The 15,797-nt window shown below is 44.2% G+C and overlaps 1 protein-coding gene across 1 annotated transcript in view; it reads right to left on the minus strand.

Annotated features, from left to right (window-relative positions):
• LOC121548184 (vacuolar protein sorting-associated protein 13C) overlaps positions 1-15,797 on the minus strand; it is a 199,802-nt gene that overhangs the window by 147,188 nt on the left and 36,817 nt on the right. Inside the window, 4 exon segments of the mRNA XM_045209946.1 lie at positions 60-300; positions 508-614; positions 3,746-3,873; positions 4,468-4,525. Coding sequence (XP_045065881.1) covers positions 60-300; positions 508-614; positions 3,746-3,873; positions 4,468-4,525 — 534 coding nt within the window.

The raw sequence follows: 15,797 nt of genomic DNA on the forward strand, positions 1-15,797 counted from the left end.
ACACAGTAATATATTGTAGAAGACTTTTGGTTAATGGGTAAAACAAATACTGCACAAACCTCTATCTGTGCTTGTTGCCGGGCTAAGGTGATGTTGAAAACATCCAGGCTCTTCTCCAGGTCCTGGATCTGTTTCTCCTGGTCCTCTTTGAGTTTACCCTGCGTGGCCAGTAGTTTGCTCTTGTAGGCTGCCCTGTAGGCCTTCAGAGTGTGGCGGTGCTTCCTGATGTTGGACCAGGACCACATCTGATTGAAGCGTCTGATATGGACGTCCAGAACACTGTTCACACCGTACTTCCACCTGGAAACAACGTCACACCATAGTTAAGGAGCTGAGATTCTGAAAACTTCACATTGCGTTGACCCCATCCTGATAAACAGATAGCATTCACAACATTGACTAGTACTGCCCATTAGAATGTATGGAGTGGTTGACTGGTTGGTTAACTGGTTGGTTGACTGGTTGGTTGGTTGACTGGTTGGTTGACTGGTTGGTTGGTTGACTTACCAGTGCTTGGCATTTGTGTGTACAGGTACATCAGGTCTGAACTTCCTGTAGGGTCCATTCTTAACCATACAGTCTATAGACTCTAGCAGGTCCACCATGGTTAGGTACTAAACAGGAATAGATAACATGATATCAGTCTATAGACTCTAGCAGGTCCACCATGGTTAGGTACTAAACAGGAGTAGATAACATGATATCAGTCTATAGACTCTAGCAGGTCCACCATGGTTAGGTACTAAACAGGAATAGACAACATGATATCAGTCTATAGACTCTAGCAGGTCCACCATGGTTAGGTACTAAACAGGAATAGACAACATGATATCAGTCTATAGACTCTAGCAGGTCCACCATGGTTAGGTACTAAACAGGAATAGATAACATGATATCAGTCTATAGACTCTAGCAGGTCCACCATGGTTAGGTACTAAACAGGAGTAGATAACATGATATCAGTCTATAGACTCTAGCAGGTCCACCATGGTTAGGTACTAAACAGGAATAGACAACATGATATCAGTCTATAGACTCTAGCAGGTCCACCATGGTTAGGTACTAAACAGGAGTAGACAACATGATATCAGTCTATAGACTCTAGCAGGTCCACCATGGTTAGGTACTAAACAGGAATAGATAACATGATATCAGTCTATAGACTCTAGCAGGTCCACCATGGTTAGGTACTAAACAGGAATAGACAACATGATATCAGTCTATAGACTCTAGCAGGTCCACCATGGTTAGGTACTAAACAGGAGTAGATAACATGATATCAGTCTATAGACTCTAGCAGGTCCACCATGGTTAGGTACTAAACAGGAATAGACAACATGATATCAGTCTATAGACTCTAGCAGGTCCACCATGGTTAGGTACTAACCAGGAATAGATAACAACCGAGTACATATAATTCAAATGTATTTCAGGATTAAAGATCATTTAAATGTGGGAATGCTATCTTGTTAAAATAACCAGCAGCAAATTGAAACATGTGGAATACATGTCAGGGTGTGCACATAAAGAGAGGCTTCTGAAATGATTCTACAAAGGACTACAAAAACATTGACAAATGATTCCACAGAGGACTACAACAACATTGACAAATGATTCCACAGAGGACTACAACAACATTGACAAATTATTCCATACAGTGCCTTGCAAAAGTATTCATCTCCCTTGGCGTTTTTCCTATTTTGTTGCATTACAACCTTTAATTTTTATTTGGATTTCATGTAATGGACATACACAAAATAGTCCAAATTGGTGAAGTGAAATGAAAAAAAAAACTTGTTTCAAAAAATTCTAAAAAATAAACAACGGAAAAGTGGTGCGTGCATATGTATTCAGCCCCTTTGCTATGAAGCCACTAAATAAGATCGGGTGCAACCAATTACCTTCAGAAGTCACATAATTAGTTAAATAAAGTCCACCTGTGTGCAATCTAAGTGTCACATGATCTCAGTATATACACACCTGTTCTGAAAGGCCCCAGAGTCTGCAACACCACTAAGCAAGGGGCACCACCAAGCAAGCGGCACCATGAAGACCAAGGAGCTCTCCAAACAGGTCAAGGACAAAGTTGTGGAGAAGTACAGTTCAGGGTTGGGTTATAAAAAAATCTGAAACTTTGAATATCCCACGGAGCACCATTAAATCCATTACTAAAAAATTGAAAGAATATGGCACCACAACAAACCCACCAAAACTCACGGACCAGGCAAGGAGGGTATTAATCAGAGAGGCAACAGAGACCAAAGATAACCCTGAAGAAGCTGCAAAGCTCCACAGCGGAGATGGGAGTTTCTGTCCATAGGACCACTTTAAGCTGTACACTCCATAGAGCTGGGCAGAAAAAAGCCATTGCTTAAAGAAAAAAATAAGCAAACACGTTTGGTGTTCGCCAAAAGGCATGTGGGAGACTCCCCAAACATATGGAAGAAGGTACTCTGGTCAGATGAGACTAAAATTGAGCTTTTTGGCCATCAAGGAAAACGCTATGTCTGGCGCAAACCCAACACCTCTCATCACCCCGAGAACACCATCCCCACAGTGAAGCATGGTGGTGGCAGCATCATGCTGTGGGGATGTTTTTCATCGGCTGGGACTGGGAAACTAGTCAGAATTGAAGGAATGATGGATGGCGCTAAATACAGGGAAATTCTTGAGGGAAACCAGTTTCAGTCTTCCAGAGATTTGAGACTGGGATGGAGGTTCACCTTCCAGCAGGACAATGACCCTAAGCATACTGCTAAAGCAACACTCAAGTGGTTTAAGGGGAAACATTTAAATGTCTTGGAATGGCCTAGTCAAAGCCCAGACCTCAATCCAATTGAGAATCTGTGGTATGACTTAAAGATTGCTGTACACCAGTGGAACCCATCCAACTTGAAGGAGCTGGAGCAGTTTTGCCTTGAAGAATGGGCAAAAATCCCAGTGGCTAGATGTGCCAAGCTTATAGAGACATACCCCAAGAGACTTGCAGCTGTAATTGCTGCAAAAGTATTGACTTTGGGGTGGTGAATAGATATGCACGCTCAAGTTCTCTGTTTTTTTTGTCTTTCTTGTTTGTTTCACCCAAAAAAAATATTTTGCATCTTCAAAGTGGTAGGCATGTTGTGTAAATCAAATGATACAAACCCCCAAACAATCCATTTTAATTCCAAGGTTGTAAGGCAACAAAATAGGAAAAATGCCAAGGGGGGTGAATACTTTCGCAAGCCTGTGTTGTAAGCTGTATGCTAATGTTGTGCCATCACTAGCCAGATGGCGTACAGGCTGTGGATGTATTGTGTGTTCTGGGTCAGACCTGGGTCAAATACGTGTGAGGTGCATATGTTAGGCTTGCTGGCACCATGGAACCAGCTAAATGAAGTGCATATGAAGTATTTGAAGGTATTTGATATGTATTTGACCCAGGTCAAGTCTGTATGGTTGATATTTACATTTACATTTTAGTCATTTAACAGACGCTCTGATCCAGAGCCACTTTCAGTCAGAGCATTCAACTAGGTTTAGCGGGACTAAACAAGTACACATCAGCTACTGGAACATACTGGAACATAATGGAACATACTGGAACATACTGGAAGTAAACCCTTCTAGTCAGCAGAATCAGTCCAAGAAGGTTTGGTCAGCTATGTTCTAAGTTGGCATGCATGTGTGTGTGTGTGTGTGTGTGTGTGTGTGTGTGTGTGTGTGTGTGTGTGTGTGTGTGCTGTGTGTGTGTGTGTGTTCGTACCTGTGGTTTGGTAATCTCTATTGCTACATTCTGAACCTCCAGATACAGGTTGGCTTTGGGGGACTTCAGCTCAATCTCAGCATTAGGGTTGATAACCATTTTAGCAGAGGCAAAGATGGGTTTGAAAACTGCATGGAGAGAGAGAGAGAGAGAGAGAACATCCTATGAAATCTACTTTAATATGACCAACATCTTTATGGATCATTCCCCCTCCAACATCTAGGGTTGGTTAGACTAGACACCATGATCATTGGAGATCCTCCATCGAAAGTGCTTCTTAATCTAGGACCAGCATTCATCTCAAATCATAGAAACAGACAGTCACACAAGACGTTCAGAGACAGACAGACAGACAGACGGTGGGAGAGAACAGAAAGTCATTTACGGAATCACCATATTCACATTGGTCTGTCATAACGCTGTCACATCCGTCTTCTAGACCACCAGTTCACTCTGAGTGTTTTCTCATCTTCATGAGGTTGGGAAGATAGTCGTTTTAAAGCTAACAGAGGAAAACATATGCCAGTATATCCAGTCGGTGAGTGAGGATAAGATAAAAGCATCCAACACTTAAAAGCAACAATATTAATGGTCTCCTGGCTTGGCTGGCAGGTTGCCATGGATAGTCAAATGAAAGCTTTAATAAAAACATTTGAAGTGTGGAAGGACACGTTTCTCTGTTTTTTCTAACGGAAAGTGTGTGTGTTGCCAGTGGTACATACTATATTGGTAGTCTTTGAGCTCTTGGTCCTTGGTACTGATGCCAGCCTTCAGCTTTTCCTGGACAGACACAAAGAGAAGGATGAAGATTAGAAAATCACACAGACATGGGGTCTCCCGAGTGGCGCAACGCGGTCCAAGGCGCTGCACTACAGACCCGGGTTCGATCCCAGGCTGTGTCACAACCGGCCGTGACCGGGAGTCCCATAGGGCGGCGCACAATTGGCCCAGCGTCGTCCGGGTTAGGGGAGGGTTTGGCCAAGGGGGAGGCTTTACTTGGCTCATCGCGCTTTAGCAACTCCTTGTGGCGGGCCGGGTGCCTGCAGGCTGACCTCGGTTGTCATGGTGAACAGTGTTTCCTCTGACACATTGGTGCGGCTGGCTTCCGGGTTAAGCGGGCGGGGTGTTAAGAAGCGCGGTTTGGCGGATCACGTTTCGGAGAACGCATGACTCGACCTTCGCCTCTCCCGAGCCCATCGGGGAGTTGCAGCGATGAGACAAGATCAAAATTTGGGACAAAAAGGGGGGTAAAAAATAAAAAATAAATCACACAGATATGACTCTGGTCTTCTGTAGCTCAGTTTGTAGAGCACGGTGCTTGCAACACCAGGATAGTGGGTTTGATTCCCGGGACCACCCATAAGTAAAATGTATGTACGCATGACTGTAAGTCGCTTTGGAAAAAAAGCATCTGCCAAATGCCATATAATATTATTATTAAATGATGATTTATATATTAGGAGGAGGATTGTCTGCCATAGTGTGTGTAATAGTGATGGATGGTTGCTAGTGATTTGGCTGACCAGAATTTTGGATAAAAGTGTCTGTTAAATGGCAGATACAGTTGAGGTCGGATGTTTACATAAACCTTCGCCAAATACATTTAAACTCAGTTTTTCACAATTCCTGACATTTTAATCCTAGTAAAAATTCCCTGTTTTAGGTCAGTTAGGATCACCACTTTATTTTAAGAATGTGAAATGTCAGAATAATAGTAGAGAGAATGATTTATTTCAGCTTTTATTTCTTTCATCACATTCCCAGTGGGTCGGAAGTTTACATACACTCAATTAGTATTTGGTAGCATTGCCTTTAAATTGTTTAACTTGGGTCAAACGTTTTGGGTAGCCTTCCACAAGCTTCCCACAATAAGTTGGGTGAATTTTGGCCCATTCCTCCTGACAGAGCTGTTGTAACTGAGTCAGGTTTGTAGGCCTCCTTGCTTGAACACGCTTTTTCAGTTCTGCCCACACATTTTCTATAGGATTGAGGTCAGGGCTTTGTGATGGCCACTCCAATACCTTGACTTTGTTGTCCTTAAGCCATTTTGCCACAACTTTGGAAGTATGCTTGGGGTCATTGTCCATTTGGAAGACCCATTTGCGACCAATCTTTAACTTCCTGACTGATGTCTTGAGATGTTGCTTCAATATATCCACATAATTTTCCTTCCTCATGATGCCATCTATTTTGTGAAGTGCACCAGTCCCTCCTGCAGCAAAGCACACCCACAGCATGATGCTGCCACCCCAGTGCTTCACGGTTGGGATGGTTTTCTTCGGCTTGCAAGCTTCCCCCTTTTTCCTCCAAACATAACGATGGGCGGTTTTGGAGCAGTGGCTTCTTCCTTGCTGAGCAGCCTTTCAGGTTATGTTGATATAGGACTCATTTTACTGTGGATATAGATACTTTTGTACCTGTTTCCTCCAGCATCTTCACAAGGTCCTTTGCTGTTGTTCTGGGATTGATTTGCACTTTTCGCACCAAAGTACGTTCATCTCTAGGAGACAGAACACGTCTTCTTCCTGAGCGGTATGACGGCTGCGTGGTCCCATGGTGTTTATACTTGCATACTATTGTTTTTACAGATGAACGTGGTACCTTCAGGCGTTTGGAAATTGCTCCCAAGGATGAACCAGACTTGTGGAGGTCTACAATTCTTTTTCTGAGGTCTTGGCTGATTTTTTTTTATTTTCCCATGATGTCAAGCAAAGAGGCACTGAGTTTGAAGGTAGGCCTTGAAATACATCCACAGGTACACCTCCAATTGACTCAAATTATGTCAATTAGCCTATCAGAAGCTTCTAAAGCCTTGACATCATTTTCTGGAATTTTCCAAGCTGTTTAAAGGCACAGTCAACTTAGTGTATGTAAACTTCTGACCCACTGGAATTGTGATACAGTGAATTATAAGTGAAATAATCTGTCTGTAAACAATTGTTGGAAAAATTACTTGTGTCATGCACAAAGTAGATCTCCTAACCGACTTGCCAAAACTATAGTTTGTTAACAAGACATTTGTGGAGTGGTTGAAAAACGAGTTTTAATGACTCCAACCTAAGTGTATGTAAACTTCCGACTTCAACCGTATTATATTATATCATGACATTTACATGACATTTTAAGTCATTTAGCAGACGCTCTTATCCAGAGCGACTTACAGTTAGTGAGTGCATACATGTTTTTTTGTTTGTTTTGTTTTTTGTTTTTTTCATACTGGCCCCACGTGGGAAACGAACCCACATCCCTGCCGGCCAAACCCTCTCCTACCTTGGACGACGCTGGACCAATTGTGCGCCGCCCATGGGTCTCCCGGTCGCGGCCGGCTGCGACAGAGCCTGGACTCCAACCAGGATCTCTAGTGGCACAGCTAGCACTGCGATGCAGTGCCTTAGACCACTGTGCCACTCGGGACAAAGTGTATCTAAGATGGAAACAGCTGTCGGATCAACCCAACGTGTATCTAAGATGGAAACAGCTGTCGGATCAACCCAACGTGTATCTAAGATGGAAACAGCTGTCGGATCAACCCAACGTGTATCTAAGATGGAAACAGCTGTCGGATCAACCCAACGTGTATCTAAGATGGAAACAGCTGGTCGGATCAACCCAAAGAATAATTAACAGTTCAAACAAAGACCCCAAACGGTTTGTTCCAAATCCATTTGACCTGTGGTTCATTCGAGAATGAAATATCGCCCTAAAGATAATGAAGCACTGAGCTGGTCAAGACCCTGTGCTCCACGTCTATGTTTAAAGTCTGTTAGCAAGTGATGGTGGAAATAACGGAAAGTTATGACTATAACTACAGGTTCTCTGAAGTCACTACGCTCGTTACAACACACAGCTACGGGGATCTCATGAGACCTCTGTGTTGTAACAAGTGTTCAGACTGACAGGGAACAGAACGACCCTCACAGCTCTGTGTTGTAACGAGTGTTCAGACTGACAGGGAACAGAACGACCCTCACAGCTCTGTGTTGTAACGAGTGTTCAGACTGACAGGGAACAGAACGACCCTCACAGCTCTGTGTTGTAACGAGTGTTCAGACTGACAGGGAACAGAACGACCCTCACAGCTCTGTGTTGTAACGAGTGTTCAGACTGACAGGGAACAGAACGACCCTCACAGCTCTGTGTTGTAACGAGTGTTCAGACTGACAGGGAACAGAACGACCCTCACAGCTCTGTGTTGTAACGAGTGTTCAGACTGACAGGGAACAGAACGACCCTCACAGCTCTGTGTAACCACGCGTATCTACTATAACTAGGACCAGTAGGGAGACCGCATGCATCGACCTCCTTATCCTGGTCAGGTCAAGTGGTGAGGAACAACTCCTGAGTCCTGGTCCTGTCTATAGTAGGTTACATAAAGCCTGTTCTTCAGTTTGTATTCAGACTGAGTGGCTCTTTCATGGTGGAGATAGTACCACTGTATATGGTGGTGTTGGATACATTATCTACAGAGCTTATTGAGGAAAATGCAAATGTCTATAAAAACAGGAGAGGAGAGAAGGAGAGCGTGTGAAAAGATAATGGAGGGAGGAGCGGTTAGGGACTTGAATACCTTCAGGGTAGTACTTCATATAGGGATCTATAATACCTCTCCACTGGAAGGCGTACATAAGAGGTCAACGTCTTGTAAGGAATATCTTACAGGGAAATGATCTTACAGAACATAGGCTACTCCGCCTGCCATACTGTTCCATCAGTATTTAAACTGAACCTCTAAATGTTTAGAAGCAACAGATAGTTGTCATGACGCAAGGCTAGGGTTTGGATGGTTTGATACTAGCTAAATCATTAAGCCTTATGTAGTGTTTAAGCCTTATGTAGTGTTAAGCCTTATGTAGTGTTAAGCCTTATGTAGTGTTTAAGCCTTATGTAGTGTTTAAGCCTTATGTAGTGTTTAAGCCTTATGTAGTGTTTAAGCCTTATGTAGTGTTAAGCCTTATGTAGTGTTAAGCCTTATGTAGTGTTAAGCCTTATGTAGTGTTTAAGCCTTATGTAGTGTTTAAGCCTTATGTAGAGTTAAGCCTTATGTAGAGTTTAAGCCTTATGTAGTGTTAAGCCTTATGTAGTGTTAAGCCTTATGTAGAGTTAAGCCTTATGTAGTACAGTCAACACCAGGGAGAGACAACAGTCAACACCAGGGAGAGAGAGAACAGTCAACACCAGGGAGAGAGAACAGTCAACACCAGGGAGAGAGAACAGTCAACACCAGGGAGAGAGAACAGTCAACACCAGGGAGAGAGAACAGTCAACACCAGGGAGAGAGAACAGCCAACACCAGGGAGAGAGAACAGTCAACCAATTTTTGTTTTTTGTTTTTATCAAATCCAGGGGGAAGCAAAATAAACTGAATGATCTCGCAAGGGAAATTCATTTATAATCCTCTGATAAACTATCAATCAATGAAATTAATTTTATAAAGCCCTTTTTACATCAGCAGTTGTCACAAAGTGCCTCACAGATACCCAGCCTAAAACCAACTCATCTAAGATATTGTATTGTCAACTGTGTGTGGCTAGCTAGATACAGCTGTATTCTGATTCAGCCATGGGAGTTCATGTGAATAGCTAACGGAAACACTAACTTAGTTACACCTCATTCCAGATGAGAGAACGTCACACGGCTACTTCACCCACGTGTCAGAGGCTTATTGGCGCACGCACACGGACGGACGCGCGCAGACACACACACGTCCTAATGATGCTTCTCAGCCTGAGGCAACTACCAACCAGCACCAATGATGCTGTCTGCAGTGCTGTGGAAAAGACATTGATCCGTTTATCCGTGGTGTGTGCCTGGGTTTACTTGTATGTCACCAGCAACAGCGCACACACACACACACACACACACACACACACACACACACACACACACACACACACACACACACACACACACACACACACACACACACACACACACACACACACACACACACACACACACACACACACACACACACACACACACACACACACACACACACACACACACACACACACACACACACACACACACACACACACACACACACACACTAATGAAACAACAACAACCTCCTCTCCTCTCGTGTCAACATCTGACAGAGATATATATTCCCCATTACTCTCTGTTATTCTGACATTCAACAACACAAAACACACTGGGGACAATACGATCAGACCACAACACACTGGGGACAATATGATCAGACCACAACACACTGGAGACAATATGATCAGACCACAACATACTGGAGACAATATGATCAGACCACAACACACTGGGGACAATATGATCAGACCACAATACACTGGGGACAATATGATCAGACCACAACACACTGGAGACAATATGATCAGACCACAACACACTGGAGACAATATGATCAGACCACAACACACTGGAGACAATATGATCAGACCACAACACACTGGGGACAATACGATCAGACCACAACACACTGGAGACAATATGATCAGACCACAACATACACATTCAGACACACTAACAAATACCCAGTTATAAATGCATGACAATAAGCCAAGCCCTGTTCTGCTGCATGAAGACAGCAAGCCAAGCCCTGTTCTGCTGCATGATGACAGCAAGCCAAGCCCTGTTCTGCTGCATGATGATAGCAAGTCAAGCACTGTTCTGCTGCATGATGACAGCAAGCCAAAACCTGTCTGCTGCATGATGACAGCAAGCCAAGCCCTGTTCTGCTGCATGATGACAGCAAGCCAAGCCCTGTTCTGCTGCATGATGACAGCAAGCCAAGCCCTGTCTGCTGCATGATGACAGCAAGCCAAGTCCTGTCTGCTGCATGATGACAGCAAGCCAAGCCCTGTTCTGCTGCATGATGACAGCAAGCCAAGCCCTGTCTGCTGCATGATGACAGCAAGCCAAGCCCTGTTATGCTGCATGATGACAGCAAGCCAAGCTCTGTTATGCTGCATGATGACAGCAAGCCAAGCCCTGTTCTGCTGCATGATGACAGCAAGCCAAGCCCTGTTCTGCTGCATGATGACAGCAAGCCAAGCCCTGTTCTGCTGCATGATGACAGCAAGCCAAGCCCTGTTCTGCTGCATGATGACAGCAAGCCAAGGCCTGTCTGCTGCATTACTCAACAGCTCTGACTAGTTTGCTTTTCAATTATCAGTTGACATGTTGAATATAGGAGCCATGTGTCACTTGAATAGAATATTCCTTTAGTGAGACAGCAACACAATGAACTGCTGTTACCACAGAATATTCCTTTAGTTAGACAGCAACACAATAAACTGCTGTTACCACAGAATATTCCTTTAGTTAGACAGCAACACAATGAACTACTGTTACCACAGAATATTCCTTTAGTTAGACAGCACCACAATGAACTGCTGTTACCACAGAATATTCCTTTAGTTAGACAGCAACACAATGAACTGCTGTTACCACAGAATATTCCTTTAGTTAGACAGCACCACAATGAACTGCTGTTACCACAGAATATTCCTTTAGTTAGACAGCACCACAATGAACTGCTGTTACCACAGAATATTCCTTTAGTTAGACAGCAACACAATGAACTGCTGTTACCACAGAATATTCCTTTAGTTAGACAGCAACACAATGAACTGCTGTTACCACAGAATATTCCTTTAGTTAGACAGCAACACAATGAACTGCTGTTACCACAGAATATTCCTTTAGTTAGACAGCAACACAATGAACTGCTGTTACCACAGAATATTCCTTTAGTTAGACAGCAACAACTGCAAAAACTGAAGCAGGAAGCACCAGTGACTCGGCTAATAAAAAAGCTAATAAAAAAGTGGTCAGATGACGCAGATGCTAAGCTACAGGACTGTTTTGCTAGCACAGACTGGAACATGTTCAGGGATTCTTCAGACAGCATTGAGGAGTACACCACATCAGTCACTGGCTTCATCAATAAGTGCATCGATGATGTCGTCCCCACAGTGACCGTACGTACATACCCCAACCAGAAGCCATGGATTACAGGAAACATCCGCACTGAGCTAAAGGGTAGAGCTGCCGCTTTCAAGGAACGGGACTCTAACCCGGACGCTTATAAGAAATCCCGCTATGACCTCCGACGAACCATCAAACAGGCAAAGAGTCAATACAGGTCTAAGATTGAATCATACTACACTGGCTCTGACGCTCGTCGGATGTGGCAGGGCTTGAAAACTATTACAGACTACAAAGGGAAGCACAGCCGCGAGCTGCCCAGTGACACAAGCCTACCAGACGAGCTAAACCACTTCTATGCTCGCTTCGAGGCAAGCAACACTGAAGCATGCATGAGAGCACCAGCTGTTCCGGACGACTATGTGATCACGCTCTCCGTAGCCGATGTGAGTAAGACTTTTAAGCAGGTCAACATTCACAAGGCCGCAGGGCCAGACGGATTACCAGGACGTGTACTCCGAGCATGTGCTGACCAACTGGCAAGTGTCTTCACTGACATTTTCAACATGTCCCTGACTGAGTCTGTAATACCAACATGTTTCAAGCAGACCACCATAGTCCCCGTGCCCAAGAACTCTAAGATAACCTGCCTAAATGACTACCGACCCGTGGCACTGACGTCTGTAGCCATGAAGTGCTTTGAAAGACTGGTCATGGCTCACATCAACAGCATAATCCCAGAAACCCTAGACCCACTCCAATTTGCATACCGCCCCAACAGATCCACAGATGATGCAATCTCTATCGCACTCCACACTGCCCTTTCCCCACCTGGACAAGAGGAACACCTACGTGAGAATGCTATTCATTGACTACAGCTCAGCATTCAACACCATAGTGCCCTCAAAGCTCATCACTAAGCTAAGGATCCTGGGACTAAACACCTCCCTCTGCAACTGGATCCTGGACTTCCTGACGGGCCGCCCCCAGGTGGTAAGGGTAGGTAACAACACATCTGCCACACTGATCCTCAACACGGGGGCCCCTCAGGGGTGCGTGCTCAGTCCCCTCCTGTACTCTCTGTTCACCCATGACTGCATGGCCAGGCACGACTCCAACACCATCATTAAGTTTGCCGACGACACAACAGTGGTAGGCCTGATCACCGACAACGATGAGACAGCCTATAGGGAGGAGGTCAGAGATCTGGCCGTGTGGTGCCAGGACAACAACCTCTCCCCTCAACGTGACCAAGACAAAGGAGATGATTGTGGACTACAGGAAAAAAAAGAGGACTGAGCACGCCCCCATTCTCATCGACGGGGCTGTAGTGGAACAGGTTGAGAGCTTCAAGTTCCTTGGTGTCCACATCACCAACGAACTATCATGGTCCAAACACACCAAGACAGTCGTGAAGAGGGCACGACAAAGCCTATTCCCCCTCAGGAGACTAAAAAGATTTGGCATGGGTCCTCAGATCCTCAAAAAATTCTACAGCTGCACCATCGAGAGCATCCTGACTGGTTGCATCACCGCCTGGTATGGCAACTGCTTGGCCTCTGACCGCAAGGCACTACAGAGGGTAGTGCGTACGGCCCAGTACATCACTGGGGCAAAGCTCCCTGCCATCCAGGACCTCTATACCAGGCGGTGTCAGAGGAAGGCCCTCAAAATTGTCAAAGACTCCAGTCACCCTAGTCATAGACTGTTCTCTCTGCTACCGCACGGCAAGCGGTACCGGAGTGCCAAGTCTAGGTCCAAAAGACTTCTCAACAGCTTCTACCCCCAAGCCATAAGACTCCTGAACAGCTAATCATGGCTACCCGGACTATTTGCACTGCCCCCCCACCCCATCCCTTTTACGCTGCTGCTACTCTGTTAAGTATTTATGCATAGTCACTTTAACTCTACCCACATGTACATATTACCTCAACTAGCCGGTGCCCCCGCACATTGACTATGCAACGGTACCCCCCTGTATATATAGCCTCCCTACTGTCACTTTATTCTATTGTATATATAGCCTCCCTACTGTCACTTTATTTTTTACTTCTGCTCTTTTTTTCTCAACACTTTTTTGTTGTTGTTTTATTCTTACTTTTTTGTTTAAAATAAATGCACTGTTGGTTAAGGGCTGTAAGTAAGCATTTCACTGTAATGTCTGCACCTGTTGTATTCGGCGCATGTGACCAATAAAATTTGATTTGATTTGATTTGATTTGAACACAATGAACTGTGCAAAAGACATAGGACAGATGCAGGCAGGCCAAACACATGGTGGGACAATAGGCCTCAGAGACTCTCAACATGTGTGACTTGTGTAAAAACGTTCCAGTGTTTTCCGTACTGCACGTATTATAGTGGATTGTGTTTGCATGCTGACTTCACAAAATGCATTTCCATGTAAATATATTAACAATAAAACATATTGTATCGTATGGTGTCATGTGACACAACGTACCTTACCACTATCTCTTCCTAATGAAGGAGGATGACTGGAGTAAAGACAGAGGTTCCTTACCACTATCTCTTCCTAATGAAGGAGGATGACTGGAGTAAAGACAGAGAGGTTCATTACTACTATCTCTTCCTAATGAAGGAGGATGACTGGAGTAAAGACAGAGAGGTTCCTTACCACTATCTCTTCCTAATGAAGGAGGATGACTGGAGTAAAGACAGAGGTTCCTTACCACTATCTCTTCCTAATGAAGGAGGATGACTGGAGTAAAGACAGAGAGGTTCATTACTACTATCTCTTCCTAATGAAGGAGGATGACTGGAGTAAAGACAGAGAGGTGCATTACCACTATCTCTTCCTAATGAAGGAGGATGACTGGAGTAAAGACAGAGAGGTTCATTACCACTATCTCTTCCTAATAAAGGAGGATGACTGGAGTAAAGACAGAGAGGTTCATTACCACTATCTCTTCCTAATAAAGGAGGATGACTGGAGTAAAGACAGAGAGGTTCATTACTACTATCTCTTCCTAATGAACGAGGATGACTGGAGTAAAGACAGAGAGGTTCATTACCACTATCTCTTCCTAATGAAGGAGGATGACTGGAGTAAAGACAGAGAGGTTCATAACCACTATCTCTTCCTAATGAAGGAGGATGACTGGAGTAAAGACAGAGAGGTTCATTACCACTATCTCTTCCTAATAAAGGAGGATGACTGGAGTAAAGACAGAGAGGTTCATTACCACTATCTCTTCCTAATGAAGGAGGATGACTGGAGTAAAGACAGAGAGGTTCATTACCACTATCTCTTCCTAATGAAGGAGGATGACTGGAGTAAAGACAGAGAGGTGCATTACCACTCTCTCTTCCTAATGAAGGAGGATGACTGGAGTAAAGACAGAGAGGTTCATTACCAATATCTCTTCCTAATAAAGGAGGATGACTGGAGTAAAGACAGAGAGGTTCATTACCACTATCTCTTCCTAATAAAGGAGGATGACTGGAGTAAAGACAGAGAGGTTCATTACCACTATCTCTTCCTAATGAAGGAGGATGACTGGAGTAAAGACAGAGAGGTTCATTACCACTATCTCTTCCTAATGAAGGAGAATGACTGGAGTAAAGACAGAGAGGTTCATTACCACTATCTCTTCCTAATAAAGGAGGATGACTGGAGTAAAGACAGAGAGGTTCATTACCACTATCTCTTCCTAATGAAGGAGGATGACTGGAGTAAAGACAGAGAGGTTCATTACCACTATCTCTTCCTAATGAAGGAGGATGACTGGAGTAAAGACAGAGAGGTTCATTACCACTATCTCTTCCTAATGAAGGAGGATGACTGGAGTAAAGACAGAGAGGTTCATTACCACTATCTCTTCCTAATAAAGGAGGATGACTGGAGTAAAGACAGAGAGGTTCATTACCACTATCTCTTCCTAATGAAGGAGGATGACTGGAGTACAGACAGAGAGGTTCATTACCACTATCTCTTCCTAATGAAGGAGGATGACTGGAGTAAAGACAGAGAGGTTCATTACCACTATCTCTTCCTAATGAAGGAGGATGACTGGAGTAAAGACAGAGAGGTTCATTACCACTATCTCTTCCTAATGAAGGAGGATGACTGGAGTAAAGACAGAGAGGTACATTACCACTATCTCTTCCTAATGAAGGAGGATGACTG

This window comes from Coregonus clupeaformis, chromosome 32 (genome assembly GCF_020615455.1).
Source record: "Coregonus clupeaformis isolate EN_2021a chromosome 32, ASM2061545v1, whole genome shotgun sequence".
NCBI lineage: Eukaryota > Metazoa > Chordata > Actinopteri > Salmoniformes > Salmonidae > Coregonus > Coregonus clupeaformis.